The sequence below is a fragment of the Vitis vinifera genome, chromosome 1 (assembly GCF_030704535.1).
Source record: "Vitis vinifera cultivar Pinot Noir 40024 chromosome 1, ASM3070453v1".
NCBI lineage: Eukaryota > Viridiplantae > Streptophyta > Magnoliopsida > Vitales > Vitaceae > Vitis > Vitis vinifera.
Genome location: NC_081805.1, coordinates 13,291,605 through 13,318,673, shown reverse-complemented (window position 1 = coordinate 13,318,673; position 27,069 = coordinate 13,291,605). Strand labels below are relative to the sequence as shown.

Below are 27,069 nucleotides of genomic sequence, written 5' to 3'. Positions count from 1 at the left end.
TGTAAATTTTAAAAACTTGATAATTTTAAATCTTTAAAAACTTTTAACATTAATAGTTCTGAACACAAAACAATAACAGTAAAATTAAATAATTTTTTTTCCTTTTTGTGTGATTAAATATGCATGTGATAATTATAAAATATTCAATAGATAAATTGGATAAAATAAAAAGACAAAGCAAAAAAAATCAAGACATCAAATTTTTTTTTAAAAAAAAAAAAAAAAACTCTACTATGAAAAAAAGCCATTAGACTTAATCCGATTCAAATCTTTCACTATGAAAAATAATGAAATAATGAACCATGTGGATATATAGAAACTCTACCATGAAAAAAAGCCATGAGATTTGATAATAACCCATGACCAACATTTTAACCATATATAAAGGCATGAATATAAAGCCTCACATCACTTTCCAATATAAAGTACACAGCCAACATTTTAACCCACAAAACCCTTCTCCTGCAATCATTTCCAATATAAAGCCTTTCTCTCTCCTGCCAACAAAACCCATTTTCTTTCCTCTCCAAAACCCACGGCCATAAAACCCACAAAACCTACCCACATCCCCCATTGCTTGGAGGAAGCCATTTCCGGAAAAAACTTATGGAAGCCATGCCGAAGAAGCCCCATGGAAGCTATGGTCCATAAAGCCAAAGCCACCTCCAAGAAATTCCCGTAAAAATCGTTTCTCTCTAGGTTTTGGTGAGTTTTGGGATTTTATTTTTTTTTGGGGTTTTGTTAGTTGGTATTTTGGAAATGTTTGTGATTAGGTTTGAGATTCCATTGTTATTGGGTTTATTTTCATTGTTATTGGGTTTATTTCCATTGTTATAGGGTTTTGGTGCTTTTGGAAAAACCACACTTAATTACTTCCCAAGGTATAATTTCTCTCTAGTTTCTCTCTATTTTTTCTATGATTTAATTCTGATTTCATTGTTATTGGGTTTATTTCCGTTGTTATTGTGTAATGAAAGAATTTTTCTTTTATGTGTGTTGCATTCTCTTCAATTGTCTATTTCCATTGGGTTTAATTACTGTGTTGCATTCCTAATTTGATTAGTTTTCAACAAAGTTTCAATAATTCATGTTTTTTCTTTGTCTATTTCTACGTGTTGCTTTTTCTTTGTTTCTGTAGCTTTGAGATTGATTTTGCTTTGAGTTTCTGTAGCTTTGGGAACTCATATTACCAACTATCTAAAATTCATGATATTTTAAGTAGATAAAAAAATTATAATTTAAGAACTATTAATTATATAATAAGAGATACAAATAATTATGGAAAAGTTTGTATACAAATAACTGTTTTAAAAAGTAATTATATAAATATATAAAATAAAATATTATAATAAAATTTATTTTAAAAATATTTTAAATTTTTAATTATTCTTTTGTTTTATTAAACATAATTATTAAAACTCTTTTTAAAAATAATTATCAAACATGCTATTAAAAATTTTGAATCATAATTCTTTCTAAATAAATTCATTATACAATTAATAATATAGGATGAAACTTAAGTGTGTAATAGCTCCCACCGCAAGTCCCCTAAAATTTAATGATTTTTCACGTGACATGACATCATGTCCTAGTCAAATCATTTTCATCCTAAAATAAATAAAGAAATTTACAATGGTGGTGCAAACTGGATAGCAATGGCGGATTAATTAAAGTTAAAGTAAATCCCTCAATGCATCCAAACTTACATGATTAAAGAAATTTTATAAATTAGAATTATGAAATGAATAAAATAATAAAGGATGGATTATTGATTAGCTTAATTGGCAACTATTTTATAGGCGTCGAGATACAAATAAGAGATACAAGTAGATATTTTATTTTATATATACAAATATTTATTTTTTATTTTTTATATATTTTTAAAAATAAGTGAGTCAAAACTCACTTTTCTTTAAAAAAAGAAAAAAAAGAAAAAAACAAGAGTTTGATTTGAATTTAAGTAATAAATTAGATTATATAAAACTTCCTATACGTGATTTATTAAAATTTTGACAGAATACATTTAATTTTCATTGATTCCAAATTCCTTTAATATATACATATATATATTTTTTTGGATAGAGTTTGAGTTGGCAATCAACCAGACCCCAATCCACATGAGCTACACGTTACAACCACTAATTCTGAGTTAGATATTGGCCTTGAATCTGCATGTATATTATAATCTAAAATTCATGATATTTTAAGGAAATAATTATATGACTTATGAAAAAAATGCATTTCAAAATATTTATAAAAATTGGGTTCATTTTATATATATATATATATATATATATATATATATATATATATATATATATATATATATATATATATATATATATTTTTAAAAATAAGTGAGTCAAAACCCACTTTTCTTTAAAAAAAAAAAAAGTTTGAATTGAATTTAGGTAATAAATTAGATTAGATAAGACTTCCTATACGTGATTTATTAAAATTTTGACCGAATACATTTAATTTTCATTGATTCCAAATTCCTTTAACATATACATATATATAATTTTTTTTTTGGATAGAGTTTGAGTTGGCAATCAAACCCCCAATCCACATGAGCTGCACGTTACACCCACTAATGATGAGTTGGATATAGGCCTTGAATCTGCATATATATTATAATCTAAAATTCATGATATTTTAAGTAGATAAAAAAATAGAAAGTAGATAAAAAAAATTATAATTTAAGAACTATTAATTATATTGTATGTACCTTCATGAAAAATAGATGGAGAAAATAATTTTTTTTATCTTTGAATTCCCAAATATAATTTAAGAACTATTAATTAAACCATGCTTGACTTTAGTGAAATATTTACATTTTTAATTATTGTCAAAAGTAAAAAATAAAAAATAAAAATTTTAAAAGTGATACAAGTAAAATCTATTCTCAAATTTATATCTTTCTTTTTATGATTTAATTTATAAGTTGTGTCTTTTTTTTTATTTAAAATAAAGTAATTAGTTTTTAAAGTTTAAAAATAGTAAACTTATATAATATTTTTAATTAAATATACTCTCAAATAATATCCTACTTCCAAAACAACTTGTTAAATAATTAGTTTCTAGAATAGGTTTGATGTTGTTTTTTTTTTTTTTAATAAAAAATAGTAAGTAATGAATATCATAAAGGAGTTTTTGAGTTCTTAGATTTTGCCTTTACCAATGCACCTGGAAAAGAAATGCTCCCATGTCCTTGCATTCGTTGCAATAATTGTGTTGTGCAAAAACGAGAAATCATGTAAGACCATTTGTTGGATAATGGGATAGCTAGAAATTATGTGCGATGGTTGCATGGGGAATATGAGTTTTGTGAACCTACGAATACTAGCACTAATGAGTCTGATATGCATGATGAGATGGAAGAAATGTTAAATGATGCATTTGGAATGTCAATGCCAAATGAGGAATATGAACGAAGTCCACATGTGCATGAAGAGTTTGAAAAACCAAATAAGGATGCAAACAAATTTTATAATTTGTTAACAGAAGCAGATCATGAACTATATCCTGGGTGTAAAAAATTCACAAAGTTGTCTTTTATCATAAAATTATTTCATATGAAGTGTCTTAATGGATGGAGCAATAAGTCCTTTACAATGTTGCTTGAATTGTTGAAGGAGGCACTTCCTGAGGGTGAGACATTGCCAAGCAACTATTATGAAGCAAAAAAAAATACTTCATGACCTTGGCCTTCATTATGTCAAAATTGATGCATGCCCCTTAGATTGCATGTTGTATTCAAAAGAGCATGCAAATGCAAATAAGTGTGTTGATTTGTGGTGTCTCTGGATGGAAATCAAGTGATGATCATTCTATAGATGAGTTCACTAAGTTAATAAAGAAAAAGAAAATTCCTGCTAAGGTCTTGCGTTATTTTCCCTTAAAACCAAGGCTTCAAAGGTTATATATGTCATCTAAGACAGCTTCTCACATGAAATGACATGTTGATGGTCGCATGGAAGGTGAGATGATGAGGCATCCAGTGGACTCTTTGGCTTGGAAAAACTTCGATAACGTACACCCTTCATTTGCGCTAGAACCTCGAAACGTTAGGCTCAGTTTAGCAAGTGATGGGTTCAATCCTTTTGGGAATATGTCAATTTCATACAGTATGTGGCTGGTGGTTCTTATTCCATATAACTTACCACCTTGGATGTGTATGAAACAAACATTCTTCATGTTGTCACTACTTATTCCTGGTCCAACTGCACCTGGGAATGACATTGACATATACTTACAACCATTGATAGATGAGTTGAATGACTTATGGGAGGTTGGAGTTGAAACATATGATGCTTCAACAAAACAAAATTTTTGTATGTGTGGAGCTATATTATGGACCATCAATGATTTTCCTGCATATGCAAATCTTTCAGGTTGGAGTACTAAAGGGAAATTTGCTTGTCCTATTTGTAATAAGGATTGTTCTTCATATCGAGTACAAAACGGACGGAAATGGTGTTACATGGGTCATCGTCGATTTTTGCCGATAGATTTCGACGTGATAAAAAGTCATTTAATGGAAATGAAGGGCATAGAGCAGCACCTAAAAAGTCTGGGGAAGATGTTCTACATTAATTAGATAGAATGGAACATATTACTTTAGGGAAGACATAAAAAAATAAAATGTCAGCAAAAAGAAAAGGAGAACATGTTGAACTTGAGCACAATTGGAAAAAAAAAAACATTTTTTTCCAATTGCCATATTGGAAAACCCTCATTTTGCGTCACAATTTGGATGTAATGCATATTGAAAAGAATATATGTGACAGTATAGTTGGCACCTTGTTGAGTATCGATGGTAAATCGAAGGATAACTTCAATAGTCGTCTTGACTTGCAAGCTATGGGTATCAGAGATCAACTTCATCCCATACAAAGAGGGAATAGGGTTATATTGCCTACTGCATGCTATTCACTAACTTCAAATGAAAAAAAGGAATTTTGTAAATTTTTGAAAGAAGTAAAGGTTCCAGATGGTTATGCTTCTAACATCTCTCGGTGTGTACAAGTGAATGAAAGAAATATATTTAGGTTGAAGTCTCATGATTGTCATGTTCTCATGCAACAACTCCTTCCACTTGCAATTCGAGGAGTTCTACATAAGAATGTTTGTGCTGTTATAGTTGAACTATGTAGTTTCTTCAAACAGTTGTGTTCTAAAGTGTTAAAGAGTGATCAATTAGAGCACCTTGAGAATGACATAATAGTCACACTTTGCAAATTAGAAAGAATATTTCCTCCATCATTCTTTGATGTTATGGTGCATTTACCTATTCATCTTGCAAGTGAGGCAAAGATCGTTGGACCAGTGCAATATCGATGGATGTATCCTATTGAGCGGTATGTTCTCATTCAATTAATCTTATGTATATTAGGTTTCGTATAGTTCATGAACAAATCTATCATGTTGTGGAATGACAGGTATTTACGTACATTAAAGTCTTATGTCCGTAATAAGAGTCGTCCAGAAGGTTCTATTGTAGAGGGGTACATAGCAGAAGAATGTATAACCTTTTGTTCAAGATATTTGCATGATGTTGAAACGAAGCATGACCGTGAAGAAAAAAATTATGTCATTGAAAATAACATAACAAATGATGGAGGGTTAACCATTTTCAAATGCATGAGACGTACAATAGGAAAGTTAATATCTCGTGTTCTTAGCACAGAAGAATGGTCTCAAGCACATTTATATGTGTTGACTAATTGTGAGGAAGTGACGTCATTTATTGAGTAAGACACTTATTTGAATAACTTTATATTAATTCTCATATAAAAATTTAATTTTGGTCTTTGTGAACATTATAATTAATTTTTTCATTTTTATCAGAGAGCATAAGCAATCTATAAAGGTTAAGCCTCGTATTCATGCACGAGATGTAGATTTGATTCACATAAGAGAATTCATTAGTTGGTTTGAAGAACGTGTAAGTTCATTCACTACATAAATTTTTCTATTATCTAATATACATGTATGTATTAACATCTTATATTTGAATCTATAGATTATACAAATGCGACATGAAGGTCCAATTTCTGAACACATACTATCATTGTCTCGTGGACCAAGTACATCAGTTACATGTTATAGGGGATACATCATTAATGGGTTCAGATTTCACACAAGAGAACGAGAAAAATGGAAAAAAAAAACTCAAAACAGTGGAGTTGTTGTGACCATAGAGGTATCAAGCTTTGTAAGTGCAAGAGATCAAAACCCAACTCCTAGTCATGTTTCTTACTATGGTGTGCTAACTGATGTAATTGAGTTACATTACCTTGGTAGAAATAGAGTTATTTTATTCAAGTGTGACTGGTGGGATGTAATCAATAGTGGAAGGGGAATAAAGAAGGATGAATATGGGTTCACGTGTTTGAATTTTGAACATATCATATGCACAGATGAACCATTTGTGCTTGCATCTCAAGCAAAACAAGTCTTCTATGTTCAAAATTCAAATGAGGAAAATTGGCACGTAGAGATGCAAACTCGAGGGGTTTATGATATGAATAAAAAAGTATCTACTAATGATCCAGAGCCATATCAATAGCTTATAACACTTCATAGTCAACGTGATGTGCATGAGTTGATCGAGAATGATTTAATCAATTGGGATAGAAATGATATTGTAGGAGAAACTATCCAAACGGATGTTCTACTATCACAACAAGAAAACATTGTTGAAAAATATAATGAATTCATTGATGATGATGATATAGATGATGTGTAGCTAATAATATTAGTAAGTACATAAATATATACTTACCAGATATACAAATTGTAATTTATTTCATATTATTTATGTAACTTATTTTGTATTACTTTTTCTAATTTACTTTATTATGTAGGAAATGTCACATCGAAGAGGAAGAGTACAAATAGTGTCTCCGGAAGATGAGTTGGACAATCTACAACAACTCTTAGACATACAACCTGCTGCAACTACTACTCCTAGTAGTTCTGATCCTTCTGATTCTTCAGATCCTTCTGCTGTTGGTATGATTCAGAAGATTATGTTTAACTTTACATATGATAAATGTGTTTACATATATTTAATTTCTTGAATGATAGGTTTTTAATGTTTAATTTTAAATAAGATAAGTAAATTATATTTCTTTTAATTTCATTATTACTCTTAATAGGTTCATCCTCTAGAAAAAAGAGGACACGTGGCCCAACACGTAACTTAGATTTACTTAGTATGAAACCCGAGGGAAAAAAAAACTACACAATTCAATACCAAAGGGCAAGTTGTTTATGATGGAAAATGGGAAAGATTGTCAAGCTATATGGGAACATTGGTGCGATTTCAACACAATGTACCCATCCAAGTTCAAGATTGGAATCATGTCAGTGAAGATGTGAAGGAAAAGATTTGGGCCTTAGTATTAGTATATGCTAGTTACTATTCAATCTAAATTGTAATGTTATTGTTTAAAAATGATACCTCTTATTTATACATGACATTTTAATGCAATACAGGAAAAATATGAACTAGAAGAAACATGTAAGAGCTACATTCTTCAATGTTGTGGAAATTTGTTTAGAAGCTATAGAAATAAAATGAAGGCCAAGTATTATAACCCTTATAATACAGATGAGAAGAGATTGTGCCATCGACCTCCACACTTATCGGATGATGATTGGAGGTGGCTCATCCACTTTTGGGGTACACCTGAGGCCAAGGTAAAGATAATGATCTTTTCTTGATAATGTGTCTTATGATACTCATATTCACATAAAATGACATTTATTAGTTATATCTAACCCAATACTTCATGTATATAACTTTTATTATGTTTTTATTACCTATATAGGTGACTTGCTATTTTTTAATTGATGTAGGATATCTCAGGAAAAAAAAAAAAAAACAAGGCAAATAGGGCAAAACAAGTGATAAAGCATACATCGGGATCAAAAAGTTATGCTCAAATTCGATATGAACGGGTTAGAAATTTATTATTAATATGATTTGTTTGTACATAAATAATTCATCATAAATAACTCAATTGGGCACAAAAGAAGGAGGATCGAAGTGAGCCCAATAGAATTAAGATGTTTGCCCTAACACACATAAGAAAATATGGGACACCTGTTGATGATCATTCTAAGGAGATTATGGCAATGAAGTAAATAAATTTTATATACTTGTATTTCAATCATAGCCTCATACTAAATTATTTTAAAAGTCTAACAATTTTTTTTTTTTTATAATTCCATGATCAATTTCAGCAATTACTATCCCAAATTGAGGAGACATCTTCTTCTACTTCTGCATCATCTGGAGCATCTACATCTGTATCATCTAACTTTTTTTGCTTTCTATGACTATTATGTGATGTTTGGTTGGTTGATTTGTTATATTATGTTAGAATGTGAAACTAAATTTGAATCTCTTTGTTTTTTGTTTGTTTGGTTTTTTTTTTTTTTTTGTTATATTATGTTTTTTATATTTAATGACTTATATTGATATATAAGTTTTTAACTAGCTTGGAATAATTAATTGTAATATATTGAAATTGGTTTAATTGCTTAATTGCATATATAGGTCTAAAATGGGTTTGTTTGGGTTTATAACAGGTTTGGGAAATTTTAATTTATAAAAAATAATGTCTAAAACATAACAAATTTAGTCACGGCCACTAAAAAATTGTGACCATAAGTGTACTTTTAGTCACGCTCAATAATGAACCGTCACCAAAATTTGGGGATAACGGCCATCATATGATTAATTTCAATCACAGTCATTAATAGTCGTGACCATAAGTGGACATTTTGTCATAATAGACTTAATGATTAGTCACGGTCACTTAATTACCATGACCATATACCTATATTTAGTAATGATTAATGAATTGACCGTGACCATACGATCAATTTAGTCACAATTAGGGCATTGACCGTGACTATAGACATACATTTAGTCACGGCTAGGGAATTGAGCGTGACCATAAGTTTACATTTAGTCAATGTCATTTTATTAATCGTGACTATAGACATACATTTAGTTGCGATTAGTGCACTAACCGTGACCATAAGTTTACATTTAGTCACAGTCATTTTATTAACCATGACTATAGACATACATTTAGTCACGGTTTAGAGCATTAACCATGACCATAAGTTTACATTTAGGCATGGTAACTTACTTGACCACATATAGTCATGGTCGATAATTTTACCCATGACTATAAGTGTACATTTAATCACGTTCATTATTTGATCGTGACTAAAGGTTAAACATATAGTCACGATTATATTTATTACCTGACCATGACTAAATTAACTTAATAAATAGCAAAGTATTCTGAACTTTTTCATCACAGTTTTTGTATGGCCGTCACAAAAAAGGAAATCATATGGTGTCGATCACTTAGGAAACTGTGACCAATACCTTTAGCTACGCCTCATACTGTGATGCTCGGTCACGGTTTCATAAGACCGCGACAATAGGTTTTGGTCATAGATATATAAGATTTGGTGACGGTTGGCGACTGTCACCAAAAATCCTATTTCTTGTAGTGGTGGTCAATAAACAACTAAAAATGATATTCACAAATGATCAATACAAAAAAAAACCCTCCTAAAACAAAGAAAACAACTCCTACAAAGAGGATCAACACATTAAAGAAAAATGATCAAATTTGGTCTTTCTTGCTTAACATCATTATTTGAAAAGCAAATAATAATGATAAAATTTAAAAACAAGGAAACTTAGAAATAAATAAAAAAGACTGAAAACAAATTTTTTTCTGATACTAAATCAAACCCAAAATGCAAAAATAAAAGATAGATAACCAAACTCTTTGAGACAGGAACTCTTCAAAAATTCTACTAAAGGGATATCTCTTGTAATAACAATTTTTTTTACCTTACTACTCCCTAATCTAGGTTTCCAAGTTGCTGAATAGTTAAACCTCTATTGAAATCTAAAATCCCCCTCATCTAAACTTGCATCTCTCCATGTTCCCCTTCATTCATTTGCTACAATGACCTTTTGTTTTAAACATTCCTATATAAATAATATCTATGGTTAGACATAATAGGATACACCTTCAAAATACCATAAAATTTAAGTTGTGAATCTTATTCTTCAAAATACCTATAAAATTCACAAATACACAAAAAATAACCCTTATTAAACCATGAAAATTGAAAAGCAATGGGTTAAGAAGAGACTTACTAGAGACATACATCAATGGTATTAATCGATATTGGGCTTTTTGGCGATGCCTTCTACATGTCTGTTAAGGCTCTTATAATTAATGGTAAAGGGGATTTTAGTTATAGAACATATAAATGATTAATGGATTTCAGGAATGAGAAAGGGATTAAGACAACTCATAAATGGATTTCAGGGTGAGGAAATGGTTTTTCGCCATGAAGGTTGTTGTTGTCTTTTGCTTTACAGTGTGGGGTTTTTCTAAGTTTCAAGAAAAATAGATATTTATTGCAACCTAGCACATTGTAGCTCACCAGAAGGATGTCAGACCCGACGGGTATAGGTGCATGTCCAAGATTTATGGAGGGTTTTAAGGTCATTGGGCTCGTTAGTATGTCTCCAATAGTGTATCAGTATTTCATTGTTCCATGAATGTTGTGGGTATGAGCTCCTACACTTTAGAGGTCTGTTGGATTTTGTGAAATTGGAGGGAATGTGTGGCGAGATAGATTGGGAAATTTGGGAGAATTATATATTTATATATATATTTTATTTTAATGACACTTGTATAAAGCACCATGCTTTAAAAAAAAAAAAAATTAATATCGCTTCTACAAATCGCTAATATTGATTTTTTCTATGCTTTTTTCTTTTGAAGTGCCCCTTGTATAAGCTCAATAATCCACGCTTTTTACAAGTTTCATGGATTGGAGAATCATTATTTTATATTTTTGTAGTAGTATTACCATCAACTATATTGAAAATGTTAAGATACACGTTGGAATGCTAAAATTAAGAGATCTGCCAATTGGTATGGATATGTTGCACCTTTTCTTTTTCATTTTTTTTTTCCTTTACCTAGGTTTTGTCCTATTAAATTTAATTTAAGTGGCAGGGTTTTTAGCAAAGCAGTTTTAATAGTAAAATAATTGAAATAATATTATTCTTTTTTTTATTCACTAAGTTTTTCTTACAGGGTTTTTCCTATTAAGATTTTAATTTAAATCATTTTCTAAATCTTTACAAAAAGAGGAGACTTCCTACTGAAATAACATTATATTTTTCTTTGAGAATTCTCATTTATCTTCTTCAGATTTCTTCTTCTAATTCTTTTATGCAACAAAATTTCATTTTTTTAATACAATAATATTATTATAAAATAATAATTATAAATAGTAAGTATTGTTTTCAAAAGATGGTTGAGGATTTGGTGACGAAAAATATTCATCATCGAAACTTAAAAATTAGTGATAAATAATTTCATCACAAATAATTTATTTGAGAAAAGTGGATTTTGACTCATTAATATAAAAATATATAGAAAAAAAACCCAAAACTTTTTTAATTAGTATTATCTTCATATTAAATACATTACTTTTTAATGAATCATCCAATTATTTTTTAAAATGTCTATTTTATTTGTCATGTCATCAACATCAATTAACAATTAGACTCCTTCACGTAAATATTTCCTTTCTTTTTAGATTTCATTATTATTATTATTATTATTTGAGATTTTTTCCCCTTTAGAAATAAACACCTCTTAGGAAAAATTTGAGACTTATTTTTTTTTCCATGAACAAACATTCTATAGTAAAAGTGAGGTAGTTTGAAGAGTGTGGATATTAGAAATAGTGAAAAAAAATCTCAAATAATAAAATAATAATAATAACAATAATAATAAATTTAAAAGAAACGTAAATATTTACATAGAGGAGTTTTGTTATTAATTAATGTTGATAACATGACAAGTAAAAATAATATTTTAGGGAATAATAAGAGGTAAATTGCTTTTTTCATATATTTTTATATTAGTGAATCAAAGCCTACTTTTTCCAATTTATTTTCTAATATATCCCAAATTAGTTAATGGGTCAATCTTTGATATTTATAGCGTTTTTCAAAATATTAAATGTGTTTGCCTAATCTCACTTGAGCGAATATGATAATTGTACCAAGAATGTAATGATCATGCTACGCAAAAAAACAAAATTAAAAAAAAAAATATGAGAAGGGGGCAGAAAAATATAATCATGGTTTGAGACCTCCATATCTTTTCCATATTGTAGAATTTTTCTTACCAAATTTATGGTAGAATTTTTCTTTGTTAATTCATAGAAATATTTTTTATTTGGATCTATTGAAAGCGAATGAGTAAAATATCATAATTTTTCAAAATGAAACCATAAAAGCACTCAAAAGACCTTTCATTAGAGTTTGGCATAATCTTTAGACCTCAACCGCCTTCAAGCTATGCGGTGATAGTTATCCAAAAAATATCCCAGCTCGTCATGTCGGCTCCAATTGTTATTTTGGGGTGGAGGTGTTCCATTCTCAGCCAGTTCAACTCTCAAAAAATCTAAAATATTAATCAGAAATGTCACATATGGACCCCTTTGTACATTTAGGGCGCACAACGGAGATTTAATGTTTATCTCCACTACTCACTGAAGTGAGAGGTCAAGTGGGTTCATGATTCGTTAGAAGTCTCCATCTCCAGTTGTCTTCCTCTCTCTGCATTTAATTCCATCGCCAACTTCGTATTTACAAGCATAGTAAAGGCTTCACCAACCCTAGGTGCACCGCTTCTGCCAGCTTCGTTTTATTACTATTGTGTTTCACTGTTTTTCGGACTCGATTGCTTCGTTTGAGAGCAGACATGGTCTTAAATATTATTAGGGTCTTTTCTTCATCTTTTTAAGCACTTCATACAACTCGAACACTAGTGCTTGATCCATGCTGCAACTTGAATATGAAGTTCGGAAAGGAGTTCAAGGCACAAATGGTGACGGAATGGCAAGAAGCATATATGGATTATCATTATCTCAAGAACCTTCTAAAAGAATTGCAACGCTTCAAGGGAAAAAATGAAAGGTCACCAACCACCTCAGCTCGGCTGCAGCGAAAGTTGACACTGGTCCGAGCTTTCAGTGGCCTAACACAAAGACACAACCATCCCACAACCCCATCACCAACCGACGTGGAATGCCAAGATAATCTGGTGAATTCAGTGGAGCAAGGAGGCTCGGGGGTCTATGAGATTATGTCGCCCATATTGAAAGCCGAGGAAGGAGAAATAGAGCTTGTCTACTTCAAAAGGCTTGACGAGGAGTTCAATAAAGTTGTCCAGTTCTACAGATCTAAGGTGGAAGAGGTGATGAATGAGGCAGCATTATTGAATAAGCAAATGGATGCTTTAATCGCTTTTCGAGTAAAAGTGAGGAATCCACAAGGTTTCATGGATAGTTCAGTGGAGATGGCTCGCCTTTCTGTGGATGTTGCAACTTCAACTGCAGCGCTGTCCGCCACTACTCCATCTGCAGCTAGATCAAGCCGTAAGCTTTTCTAATCAATTAAGTCTCATGTGATTATTATGGTTTATATGCTCAGTACGTGTCCTTCTGCTGTCATTTTTTTTTAGTTTTAGTGTTCTCACTATATTAACAGTACTTCTTGGAATTGAATTAATATGGATGATCACAATTCGCAAGCCCAAGCTCTCAGTTTAAGTTTTGATACACAGGAAGAATTTTTGATATTGGTACAATAGAAGAAGTTGAGGAGGAGATCAGCAAGATTGAGCAATCTGATGATGTTGAATTTAGTGTAGCCAAAGATGTGGAGAAGCCCAAAACTACCAAGCAAAGTAGTCAAGAAGGGAAGCCAAATAGCATCAGGGCCAGTACTAGACCAGCTCCATTACAAGTACTTAGAAGTGTGAAAATGAACAACACCTTGGAGACACCTCGTTCCACCATCAAAGGCTGCCTCAACGTTCCTCAGTGCAGAGAGATGAATTTCACCAGGGAAAATTTAGAGAAAGTTCAAAATCAACTTAAGCGGGCTTTTGTTGAATTCTACCACAAGCTTCGCCTTCTAAAAAGCTACAGGTAATTGTCACTACGTACATTTGTTAATTTGCTCTTACATCCTTTAAAAGATGCCATAAATTGACACTTAATTTAATCATATATCTACAAAACAGCTTCATGAATACGTTGGCGTTTTCCAAGATCATGAAGAAATATGACAAGGTACTTTTCTCAAAACACGGAGATTAATTTTTCTTTACGTACGTTTCCATTCAGAGGCTCACGAAGTGATGATGATAGGTAAATTTAATTTAATGAAAATAATGGCATTTGTTTTATCAAAAATTTCAAAGGGATGGGGCCCTCCTCCCTCTCCTCTCCTTTTTCTTTCTTTGGGCTGGGGTTTAGATGGGCCTCTTTATTATTCTCTCATTTATATAGGTTAAATTGAATAATAGATTTCAGTCTGAGCCAGGTCTTTGCCTCACTGTTGCAGATAACATCCAAACATGCATCAAAGGCTTTCCTCAAAAAGGTGGATGATTCTTATCTTGGCAGCTCTGATAAGGTGAGACGACCGAAGTAATTTGATTAATTGAAAAAAACAAGCAGACAAACAAACAAGTACTTGGTTAGCTATTAAATACACTGAAAACCCTGCAATCTCTGACTTTGGATTTTTAATAGTCCAAAATTGTTGTTAGATTTCAATCAGAGAGGCTGGAGTTTTGCTTTTGAGCAAGTCCAACTGGCTACGCTATCCTCATTTATTCAAAGCAACATTTAAAGCATCTTTGTGCTAAAGCCAGCAGCAAGTTTAAAATCACTGCAATTTTTTTATTAAAAAAATCGCTTTTAGGCATGTTTTTAAAGAAAAATAAAATAAAATCAGGGTGTGACAAGAAAGCTTTGAATGAGAAAGGAAAAAAAAAAGTTCAATAAAAGAAGCCCTAAAAAGAAATGATTTGAAGAAGGAAGACACTATACCATGATTCTTGAAAAACTAGTCCTAAATTAGATAAGATTATTCCAAGAATGTTGCTCTTAGGATCAATATGAGGCAAGCCCAGGGATCTATGAGAATTGAGAAGAGAAGAGTTGCTCTTGAGTGGGAATGTAGCTTTAACAAGAGGGTTTCCCTCCTAGGTTGTTTGTAAACTAGGATGAAATTCATACACTTGTAATTGCAATGTAATTTAGAATTTTAACTAAGGGGAACTCTGGTAATCTGATATGGAATATGCGTATATAGGTTACCAAGCTTATGGAGAGGGTGGAATCTACATTCATCAAGCATTTCTCCAACTCAAACCGTGGAAAAGGGATGAAGATCTTGAGACAAAAAGCTAAGAAAGAAAAGCATAAAGTGACTTTTACGCTAGGTCAGATTTCTGCTACAATGTATAATTTGATTTACGTGAAATTCATGCAACATTTCAATTTAATATTTCCAAATACTTTGTCGCTGAAATTTTTTATTGTATTGGAAAACTTTCAGGCTTCTTTGCTGGTTGTTCAGTATCTCTTTTAGTGTCCCTCATAATGGTCATCCATACCCGGGATCTCCTAATAATGGAATTTAAGCAAGAAAGAACGCAATACATGCAAAACATGTTTCCTCTTTATAGGTAAAAATCCATCTCCTGCTTATTCTCTGATTACCACCTCTGTGCTTTCTTCTGCCCATCTTAATTCTCGAAGCTTCATCCCAAGATTCCCAACAACTGAAGTTATTAGCTATGAAAATGCTCTGCAATATCTGAGAATGTACCTGGCTTATTAAATGCTGAGACATTGCCCCAGGAAAAGCAATCCCACTTGCTTCAATTTTTATTATATGACGCTAGTAATTAACTTCTATTTGTTCAATGACTTATTTTGAACTTGCAGCTTCTTCGGCTTCATTGTTCTCCACATGCTTATGTATGCTGGGAATATATACTTTTGGCAGCAATACAGAGTCAATTATTCATTTATATTTGGTTTTAAGCAAGGAACACAGTTGGGTTATCGCGAAGTTTTCTTCCTTAGTTTTGGGCTTTCAGTATTAGCACAGGCCAGTGTGCTCTCAAACCTTGACTTAGAGATGGACCCCAAAACAAAGTCCCACCAAGCAATCACTGAACTTGTCCCTCTGGCTTTACTTGTCGTAAGATCATTTTATTCATCCTATTTCTAGGCCATCCAACTTCCAGAATATGCATCTTAATAGCCTTTTTTCTTTCTTTTCTGCAGCTTGTGATTGCCATATTGTTCTGCCCATTCAACATCATATATCGCTCAAGTCGATTCTTCTTCCTCACATGTTTGTTTCACTGTATCTGTGCACCTCTCTACAAGGTAATAAGATGGTGGTGGTAGAAATATAGCAAAAAAGGATAGTGAAACTGGAAAAACGATGGCTTTATTTATTTAGAATTTTATTCATGTCCTCTACAGGTCACACTCCCAGACTTTTTCTTGGCAGACCAGCTAACTAGCCAGGTTAATTTGAATGACAGCTTATCCTAGAACATGACAGATTCCTTCTTTCTGTTTAGATCATTAAAAGTTCCGTTGATTATAATTCTGTTGCAGGTGCAAGCATTTAGAAGTTTTGAGTTCTTTTTGTGCTACTATGGTATGGGAGATTACAGACTTAGACAGAATACCTGTAAACGCAATGATGCGTACAATGCTTTCCTCTTTATAGTTGCTGCGGTTCCATACTGGTGTCGCTTCCTTCAGGTATGTTGTAAGACATTGTCTATTGGGCCTCAGAATCACATGGGGGTTGGGGCTTTGATCTGATACATGTTCAATAGGTCCTCATGGATTTAAAACGCATTTATCTAATTAAAAGGAACTCACTGAATATATATTATCAAAAACTTTTTCTCTTATTGGATGATGCCGGATGTCACAAATGTCCAATGTTCTTTCCTTTAAAAGGTAACTTGATTTGTGTTTGAAAGGAGTTAAAAACGAGAACTAGAATGATGTAAATTGCCTATTCCAAAAGTTTCCACTATTAAATTGCTTACAATTATTAAACTGACACATTGTCCGTAAACTTAATTTGTTGGCACTTCCCCTTTCTTCCTTTCTAGTGCCTTAGACGACTGTTTGAAGAGAAAGATCCGATGCAAGGATATAATGGGCTCAAATATTTCTCAACCGTTGTAGCAGTTAGTGTGAGAACAGCTTACAGTCTTAACAGGGGATTGGCGTGGAGGATTGTAGCCTTCATTTCCTCAGCATTTGCAGCAGTCTTTAGTACATATTGGGACCTCGTTTTTGATTGGGGCCTGCTGCAAAAGCACTCTAAGAATCCTTGGTTGAGAGATAAACTCCTTATTCCTTACAAGAGTGTATATTTTGGAGCTATGGTAAGGAAGAAAACATAATGTCTGGTACTCTTAGTGTATTTAACTGACTCTCAAGATTAACTAATCATGTGCATGAAATATTCAGGTTCTGAATGTCCTGCTGAGACTTGCCTGGTTACAAACTGTGTTGAATTTCAAGTTGCCTTTCCTACACACTGAAGCCTTAGTTACAATTGTTGCCTGCCTGGAGATTATTCGTCGTGGCATATGGAATTTCTTCAGGTATTTTCATCCATTTAGGCATCAAAGTTTCTAAAATCTCTTACCAATTACAACCAAACCTGGCTCTATAAACACATTACTTCCGTGGGTCTACACGACGCTAAGAGTTAACTTCTTCTGCTTCTAATGATTTGCTATATATGTTGTTATGTTTATCAGAATAGAGAATGAGCATTTGAACAATGTCGGCAAGTATCGTGCATTCAAGTCAGTACCTCTACCTTTCAACTACGATGAAGAAGACGAAGAAAAGGACGAGTAGTTGTTCCGGCGTCGGCAATAGTTTACAAACAGGGAAATGAAACATTTTGAATGAAGAATTTAAGAAGCAAAGAAAATGTCATCCGCAATATTAATTATTTGTGAAAAGTTGTATAATGTATAAGGGAATTGGACATGAAGAAGTGCAATCACCAAGTGATCAATTTTTGTAGGCTTATGAAACCGGTTGGGTATTGTTACAATTTCAATGTTGTTTTAAGTTTACTGTCAAAAACACATGTAAGTTAAAGAAAAGAGAATGGATAAGTAGATAAAATTCCATAAAATTCAATTTTATTTTAAATTAAATTAGTTAAAAACAAATGAAAATAATTCTCTATTTTATTTGAAATCCTTATCTTTGATCAATAAACTTACCTATAAATAGTATGATTATTATTAAGTCTATTAATTCTTTTCCGTAAGGTTGGAGTTTCTTTACAACTATACTATTTCTTCGCATCAAGTTTTACACCTAGAATCTCGAGGGTGGAGTAATGAGAAACTCTAGTAGTTTCTTTAAAGAAGGAAGCTACCAATTATAATAAAAGATTATAATTTTATTTTTATCCTACATTGGTATTAGAGCTAGATTAGGCTTGCTTTTGTCTCTAATTTATATTTATTTATTAAAATAAATAAATATTTATTTCAATTAAATGTAAAAATCCAAAAGTTCATAACCAACATGCAAGCACAGAAGTAATTAAAAAATACAGGCTTAGGCATGCAAGCACAAAAAGGGATTGCTTGGATGCACAGGTCCAATTCAAAATTATTGGGTTTGATGTGCAAACACAAAAATAATCCAAAAATGCAAACCCAAGCATGTAAGCACAAAAAGGGGCTACCTAGAAATGTAGGACGTCCAATCCAAAACTGCCAGCATTGGCCTAGATGTGCAGGCACAAAAGTGCAGCTTAGCCGAAGAGGCTACTCTATTTATTAAAAAAAGGAAAATTGGTACAGACTTACTGAATTTATGGATTTCTTTTGTACTGAATTTTTTTTTTTTTTTTTTTTGTGTGCATATCAATTGTTTATGTGGGTTGCTTTGTCCAATATTGTTTGAATTAGACTTTGCTTTATGGATGAATGTGATTTTTTTTTTTACTCTCCTTACTATGATAGTGGATTTTTTTTCTTTTTTCTTTTAAAGTGATATTGGTATCATCTTTAAAAAAATTAAATTTTAAAGCAGTTGTAATGTTCTAGTAGCTCACATTTAATGAGAGATGAGTATGGGTATTGCAAATTTTCATAATATTTATTTTTCAATTGGAAACTCTAGTGTAATAATAATGAATAAAAAACTTCTAACTTATGAGATTTTGAAAATTTGAGGACACTTTATCCAATTTATAAAAGATTTAATTCTTAATTATTCTCAAAAATACATTTAAGGAAAATATTTTAAATCCTTAAGAATAAATTTAGAAAGAAACTTTAGCTCTCATATTCAAAATTACTTTTAATATTTACTTTTCTTAGTCATACACACTTCCAATTTAATAAATATTATTAAATATGAAATCTTATTTTCATGATAATTTAATCTATTAAAATTTAAAAAAATATACAAATTTTAATAATTCCCTTTATGATAAATTATCAATCTTGAAAATTTTCAAAAGTTATTTATTCTCCAATATAGGAATTAGTGTAATAAGAAAATATACAAAAACATTATAAATGAAAATCTAAAGAGCACTTCATCCAAAAAGGAAAACTTTTATTCTAGAAGGATTCTCATAAAATAATTTAAATCTTTTGCAATAATTTTCAAAATGAAACTCTGCTTTCTTGTTTTATTTTCACAACATTTATTTCCATCATTTATACTCTTACAAAATTTAATAAATAATATTTTTTGGAACCAATTTTCAAGAAAATTTATTTTTATTAAGATTACTAAAAATTCTAATTTTATGCAACACATACCATATATAAAATTTGTTAGAAAAATTGGGCTAATTTAACTTGATGTAATCACCCTAGATAGAGAAAGATGGGGGTAAATAGGATGATGGTCTCTTTTTACAAATTTAAATTATGTGAATGTAAAGGACAATTATATACAAATATATAATAAAACGATATAAAAATAATTGTATATAAAGTAAAAGAGTAGGAAAGAGAGAATGCAAACACAAAGTTTTCATAATGGTTCGATGCAACCTGACCTATGTCCACTATCTTCTAGCTTCAATCATAAGCTTGAGGTTCCATTAATTCAAAACTTCCAAACTAGGCCTTTAAGCGATACAATTAGATTATGGTTTCAATCCATCATCTTGGACTTTTGGCTCCAATCACCCTTTACAATCTTCAAAAGATACATCACTTTTGAATAACCCCTCAAGTAATACCCCACACTTGAGAATCCCTAAGTGATATTTCACATTTAGATTCTTCCTCTCAAAGATTTACAAATGAAGAAAAGAAATAATTTCACAATATCCTAGTATAAAACTTTAGGATCAAATGTACAAGAAAAACTAGGATTGAAAGATGCACTAATGATATGCAAGTTTTAGAACAATGGTGCATTAAAAAAACACTCTCTTAAGGCTCAAATATATTCAAGAAAGGTTTAGGAAAGTTAAGCTCTTGAAACAATGAAAATTGGAGTCTTTCTATAGAGGAAAAATGTCAGACTAGTTGTTGGGGGTTCATCCAGTCGAGCTCTAATTTGATCGGTTCACTAGTCGTTAACATTTAATGCATGACAAGTGACCGTTGGACCTCCACCACCCCTTGACCACCCCTTGACCGGTTGAGGTTCAATATCAACCGGTTAAACAAGTGTTCTAGAAGAAAGAAAATGTTTTTGTACCCTTCAATTAGTTGAGCTAAATAGGTAAATCGATTCCTCATCTGGTTCAATTGGTTAAGTCGTTTTTAGCTCAATAACCATCTTTTTCAACTTAAAACCTTTTAAACAAGTTTGGAAAGTATTTGATACAAGGTTTTAGTTGAAAACATGAAATCATCCAATTTTAAAATATTTAAAACAAAACAACTCTTTGATGATTTTGGTACATAAATAAATAATATAATGCATGAAAAATCTAGTGCACCAACAACCTTACAAAAAGATCCTATGAAGCTTAAGTCTTGAAAAACACTTCTCTTTGAGGTCTTTTTTTTCTTATTAATTTTCTTTTGACTTGATTTTGTCTTTGTGATTGTCACTTTGGAAATCTTCTTGCCTAATTACACTTGAAATAAAATCATTAGTTTCAAACCTTATTTTATTATCATTAAAATCGAAATTAACTAAACCTTGGTTTCACAAAATTTATATATAAAGCAAAAAACATAAACATGAAAATTAAAACAAAAACAAGTCCCATGGCTAAGGGATCATAATGTGAATTATTTTGGTAGTTTACTTTTTGGAATCAAACATCCAAACCATGGGAAAAAAAAAACATCAAAGCTTGCTTCCAAAAATTGACCCCGACAAGAGGCCTAAAACCAAACCCAAACCACCAAAAAAAATTGGCTCGAACTCAATTTTGAAGTAGCATTGCCCTTTGAGTAACCTTGCTTCAATTGATCATATATCCCTTATTTCAACTTTGATTTATGAATTTCTTAAGGCATCGGATTCCTAACTTCTTAAGCTTCAAATTCATATACAGTTTGTCTTGTGTGACTTATGGGAGACTACCCCAATTTTGAGTCAAAGTTGGAGTTAATGTGCTACCATGGTTTTTACTCGTTTTTTCTTTGAATTTTCTTAGAAAAGAACCATATTTTCATGGTTGGATTGCTTCTAGATCTTTTGAATATCAATCATTATCTTGATTGGGATCCCACAATGGGATTTAATATCATATTGCAACTATAAAATAACAAGATTTACATTGAAGCCAATCCTACGCTCCAACCATGAAGGTTATAACCATTCCATGAAAGAAAATATATATATATATATATATATATATATATATATATATATATATATATATATATATATATATATATATATATATATTACAAGAGATTAAAAGCCTATGGTCTTCAAACAAAGGTTACAAACCCAATTTAAGGGAATAAAAAGGAAAACATATCGTCTATCCAAATTCATACACATAAACATACATTCATCCTTAAGGATCATGGGATGAAAAACATGTTGGGATTTAACCCCTAAAAGCAATACATAATGTAACAAAGTTAGACTCCACTATTCCCTTACTATCCCTTTTATGAATGGATATTGATTTGATCATTCAACCTATATCACTTGCATTGTACATGACTTGAGTGCATTAAGATTTACATAAAAGATACAAATCATGGGCTCCTTGTAAGATGTTTAATTGTTTACAATTTGTTCATGGATTTGGGTAATCTAGTAGAGATTGTAGTGTACAACCTCTTAATTGGAGGGATGAATTGTATTGGCCATCGGGATGGGGTTCCTATGGTGAGTATACTAGTATGCATGGTTACACATTAGACATATAGTGAATCATGTCATAAGGTTATTAGATTGTCATAATTCACCAAGTTACTATGTTGTATATATATAGACTCTCAACCTTGAAAGGATATTGAGCATGTGCAAAAATTAATATGAGACTTTGACCTATGTGTGAAACCTTAAAGTGGTCATATATCTCTATAGATTGGGTTACTATCGATGGAGGATAGTGATAACAAGTATTCTCAATAAAGGCAACATGATATCTCATGTGATTGAGACAATGTGTCCCTTTGGGTGATAAAAAAAAGGTGATCATGAAATATATGGTTATAGTAATTCCTTAGGTGGAATTTGACATATACTCCTTGGAGTTAGAATATGTCAATTGATCACATAATAGGAGGATTTATAACTCAAGAATTTGAGATGTAATCTTGATAGGTTGATAGTACTACCTTGTTAGATTACAGACACTAGTTCTTGGGGAGTTTGCATACAATAAATAGTATATCGTGGACCTAAACTTTGTAATTTTAGAGGATATTGGAGTACATTTGACTCTCTTTAGTGAAGTGTTAAGTTAACTTCAGAAGTGGATTCTAAAGGAGCTAGTGTTTTCCTATGGGTCCCAATGCTCTCCACTCAAGCTCTTAATTAATGGGAGCACACATTTTGAGGGTATTTTGAGTATGTAATTCATAAGTCTGCATAAGCGTGTTTTTGGTAAAAATGCAAGATTACACTAGATTTTATGTGAATTGACTTTCTAAAATGGGTTAATTAATAATTGAAACCCATTAGGGCTAATTAATTAATTAGAACCCAAGTGGGTTGGATTAGGTGACCCAAGCCCAATTTGGGCTCAAGTCATTTCAATCCACAAGGAAACCTAAAAAACCCCCTTATAAGTTAGAACTTTAATCTTGTAGTTTAGTTTTTTTGAAATTCTAAAGAAAGAAACCTTAGTCATCCTCAAGAGGGGGGAGAGAGAGAGAGAGAGAGAGAGAGAGAGAGAATTCCACTATTCTTTTGTGCCTAGCATCCATGGAAAGAGAGATCGAGTAAAAGATCATCAAGTAGACGAGTTCTATGACGACCACGATGTCCTCATTAAATGGGATTGATATAAGAAAAGTCAAATCATAGGTTTGAGCTTTCTCTCTTTAGATCTAGTATTTTTATGGTTTTTAATAGCCATGGGTTTTTGCTGCTTTAGTTTTAGAGAAGCTTATAATAGATGCATGTACCTTATGCGATCCAAAGCTAGGAAATAGAGCAATTTGGAATTCTCTGCAAAACAAACCCTGTAAAAACAAGTAAGCATACCCTAAAAGGGTTCTAACATACTTTTCCGTAATCTATGGCTCTAATACCAATTGTTGGAATATTTGGATTGCTCCATTCCAAACCTTAGATTGATAGGGTGTATTCAAAACCATCCTAAGGATCCCTAGATCTACACAATAAAAGCATTCAAAATATTGAATTATATAAGACTGTAAATTTATTGAATTGTATAAGACTGTAAATCTATGTGCTCATAAAAACATACTTGCAATTTGGATGTTCCTAGATCAATCTAAGTTGGTTAAGAAGTCAATGTAAATCTTGAAAACCAAGAGATCTTGTACTTAATAACTCTCTTTTCTAGATCTAGGCATTTGAGAATAGTAGAATCCTCTTAGAGGGATAAAGGCTAGAGTTCTTCCATCTAGATTCTAAAAAACTAGAAGAGTAAGAGTAAAGCCTTAACCCTTAAGGGGGTTTATGTAATTTCCTTGTAAGCATATGTGACTTGAGCCTATCATGTAGGTCACTTAATCTAGCTCATTAGGATCCTAATTAATTAATTAACCTTATTGAGCTCCAACTAGTTAATTAACCTAATTTAGAAAAACCATTCATAAGATTTAGTGCAACCTTATATTTTTACCAAAATGCCCTTATGTACACATAAGAATGTATAACTTGTATATCCCTTAAGTAATATGCCACTTAGAAATATACGGGGACTTAAAGTAAAATATTGGTTCTTTCACAATTAATTTAATTTTGAATTTGACTCAACATCCCATTACAAAGAGTCAACTACACTCTAGTATCTTATGATATTAGATTGAGACAAAATGCTTAGGTTCGTGACCTACTAATGACTTCATGTAAGCTCCTTATGAATTGGTGTCCTTATGAGTCGAACAATGTTAACATCTCAAGATTACCACTACCATCTTTGAGTCACAAATTCTCTTATGGTTTGATCAACTAACATAATTTAACTCATAAAGAACACATGTCAAATTCTACTAAAGGAATTATTGTGTCCATAAATTTTACGATTACATATCCTTAGGATCACTATAGGGGTCACACTCTCAATCTCATGAGATATCATGATATTTATCTTGAGAATACTTATTCCCACCTATCATAATCAATAGTAATTCAATCCATATGGAATACATGACCATCTTAAGGTCTCACATGTAGGTCAAAACAACCAAAGAGCTCAACATTAGTTCAATATCACTCAAGTTTGAAAGTCCATGAAACATACTCACTAATTAATGAATCATGATTACTTAATAATCAATGTCACTACTACAAAAATAGAAAATTATGATGTTTTTATCCTTGGCGTTTTCATAAAGTATCATTATATTGGGATATACAATGGCGTTTTTCCAAAATGGTCATTTTTTATAGTAGTTTTTTTTTATTTATTTCATGGCGCTTTATTTAAAGTATCATTGCCTGATGTGGCATTTATAAGAATAACTAGTTATGCCATGACACTTAATAGCAGTGCCATAGTTGTGATATTTCATGGCGCTTATATCAGGTGACATTAAATAATAGTATATATATATATATTAATTAAAAGCTTTTCCCTTTCTACGAGTACCCACTAAACATTCTCTCCACCATTTCAGAACTGAAGAAACCTCGAAACCCTATAGCTCTCACTAAGTCCACCACTAAAATGCCCTAATCCATTCCCCTTGCAAAGCCCACCACTAAAATGCCCTAATCCGTTGGAATGGCCATGTCTAACTTCCATGCATGGGAGGTTACCATTGTCAAAATTTACTACAGAGCATCATAGTTATAGGTAAATCTCTTTCTCAACTAATGTTGTTTTCCTCATACTTGAATAGATTAGTACAAATGAAGACAAATGGAAGGGTTCTCATTGTTCCAAATATATGATATTGTTGTTTCATAGATGGGGAAATTATTTTGGGAGGACAAAATCAAGGAAATGGTATCCCAAATAAATACAATGCATTTTTGTTCTTGTTGTTGTATATTAGTGTAAATAACCAAATGGTTGGTGTAAATAACATCTATAGAAGCAGTATGCGTGGTGCGCTGCAAGTTGTAGTAGGTGGTTCTAGCTTCTTCTTTCAATTGTGGTGGGAAGTGCCACCCTGTTTTTGCCTAGTGTAGTGCCAAGGAGATATAGCAGCAAACATGGTGATCGAGATGGAGGTTAGGGCTAATGTGGTGGGTGGCTCACACACCAGCACAAGGGTGGGAAAGGAGGTACAGCCTCTGCCATCTGTGGGTATGGACGTGCCATGTCGTACACCAATGAGAAGATAGGTGAGGCTGCAGTAGTTGAGAAAGCTGCAGAATGGGGGATTTTTTAAATGGTATTGAAAGGAGAACAACTGGCAAATGAATGACGTGTTTTAAAATTTTCTTTGGTGGGTTTGGGTTTGAATCTTAGTTGTTGGGCAGTCAAGGGTTGGGGGAGGCACCAGGTCCAAAAGATATGGGCTTGGCTTTGTTGGAATCAGGTTGCAGACTTTCCACAACAAGTTTTCTCAAAAATAAAATCCATTCAAAGAAGAAACTTCTACAGAATATGTAAATAATAATAATAATTTAAATTTTATTTTAGGAGGTAGGAATTTGGACTAGGTCTAGTATGTTCTTTTGGATGTGGCTGGATTTGGGCCCATCCGAAGGTAACTATGGCTCAATGCAAGCTTACGAGCTAACCTAGTTTGGTCCACCTCGTCCCTTCTACAGAGTCATGAATGATGACTGATGACTGGAGAGGCAAGACTTGTACAATCTGGACGTATCGATATAGTATTGCCTACAAAACATCTAATCCTTAGAGAATCGAACTCAAATTCGCAAGAAACACCTACATGTACATATAAAATGCAGAGTCTAAGACTTTAATTTCTTGAGATGTCTAGGATGATTGCTCTTTCTTAAGTTCTCCGTCACCATCATCAGTTCTTTGTTTTCCATTTCAAGAGTTTGGTTCCTCCTATTATCATTGGTTAACCTATTTTTTTCATTGTAAAATTTGGAATCTTTCAACTGCCACTTGACAACTAGCCAATGGGCTCAGAGTTTGCAGTATGGAGTAAGACTATAAGTTGTTCATAGGCCCCTTGATACAAGAAAAAAAATAATTGATGACGAAGCATGGCTCACTCATCTCATCTAAATATACAAATGCATCAATACATGCTGAAAGCGAAGTTAATTAACGAAGACTTGTAGCCAAGACGACCTTATATGCAACCTAGGTACAAGATATCACCTCAAGGCCTAATAAATTTCAGAAAGAGGTCGTCTGTGTGTTTAAAACCCACCCCATAAGCACCATGATGTTCTTTGCTAGCTTACTAGCGTTTGTTTTGACATTTGGAACTAAGTTAACCTTTCATTCTTCTCATCTCTCTCCTACTTGTGTTACTTTCCTCCGCACTGCCATGATGTTTTCTAGTTCCCTCTCCTTGGCTTCATTGGCATCAGTATTGC

At 32.0% G+C, this 27,069-nt stretch overlaps 1 protein-coding gene and 1 long non-coding RNA gene across 3 annotated transcripts; both read left to right on the top strand.

The window, feature by feature from the left end:
* The first annotated feature begins 445 nt into the window (after positions 1–445).
* Positions 446–8,417, top strand: LOC109123039 (uncharacterized). Of its 2 annotated transcripts, XR_002030700.2 has the most exons (6): positions 446–705; positions 838–881; positions 6,870–7,017; positions 7,504–7,707; positions 7,867–7,968; positions 8,254–8,417. It is a non-coding gene; the product is annotated as an uncharacterized LOC109123039 (long non-coding RNA). The 2 variants fall into 2 exon arrangements; XR_002030701.2 differs by lacking the exon at positions 7,867–7,968.
* A 4,348-nt stretch (positions 8,418–12,765) lies between these two features.
* LOC100255708 (phosphate transporter PHO1 homolog 3) lies at positions 12,766–18,066 on the top strand. Its single transcript, XM_059740813.1, has 13 exons — positions 12,766–13,518; positions 13,707–14,073; positions 14,169–14,217; positions 14,492–14,563; positions 15,248–15,377; positions 15,494–15,623; positions 15,886–16,144; positions 16,231–16,335; positions 16,435–16,479; positions 16,573–16,722; positions 17,085–17,363; positions 17,449–17,585; positions 17,745–18,066. The coding sequence occupies exons 1-13, from the start codon at positions 12,936–12,938 to the stop codon at positions 17,845–17,847; spliced, it is 2,409 nt and encodes an 802-aa protein (XP_059596796.1). The 5' UTR covers positions 12,766–12,935; the 3' UTR covers positions 17,848–18,066.
* The last annotated feature ends 9,003 nt before the right edge of the window (positions 18,067–27,069 follow it).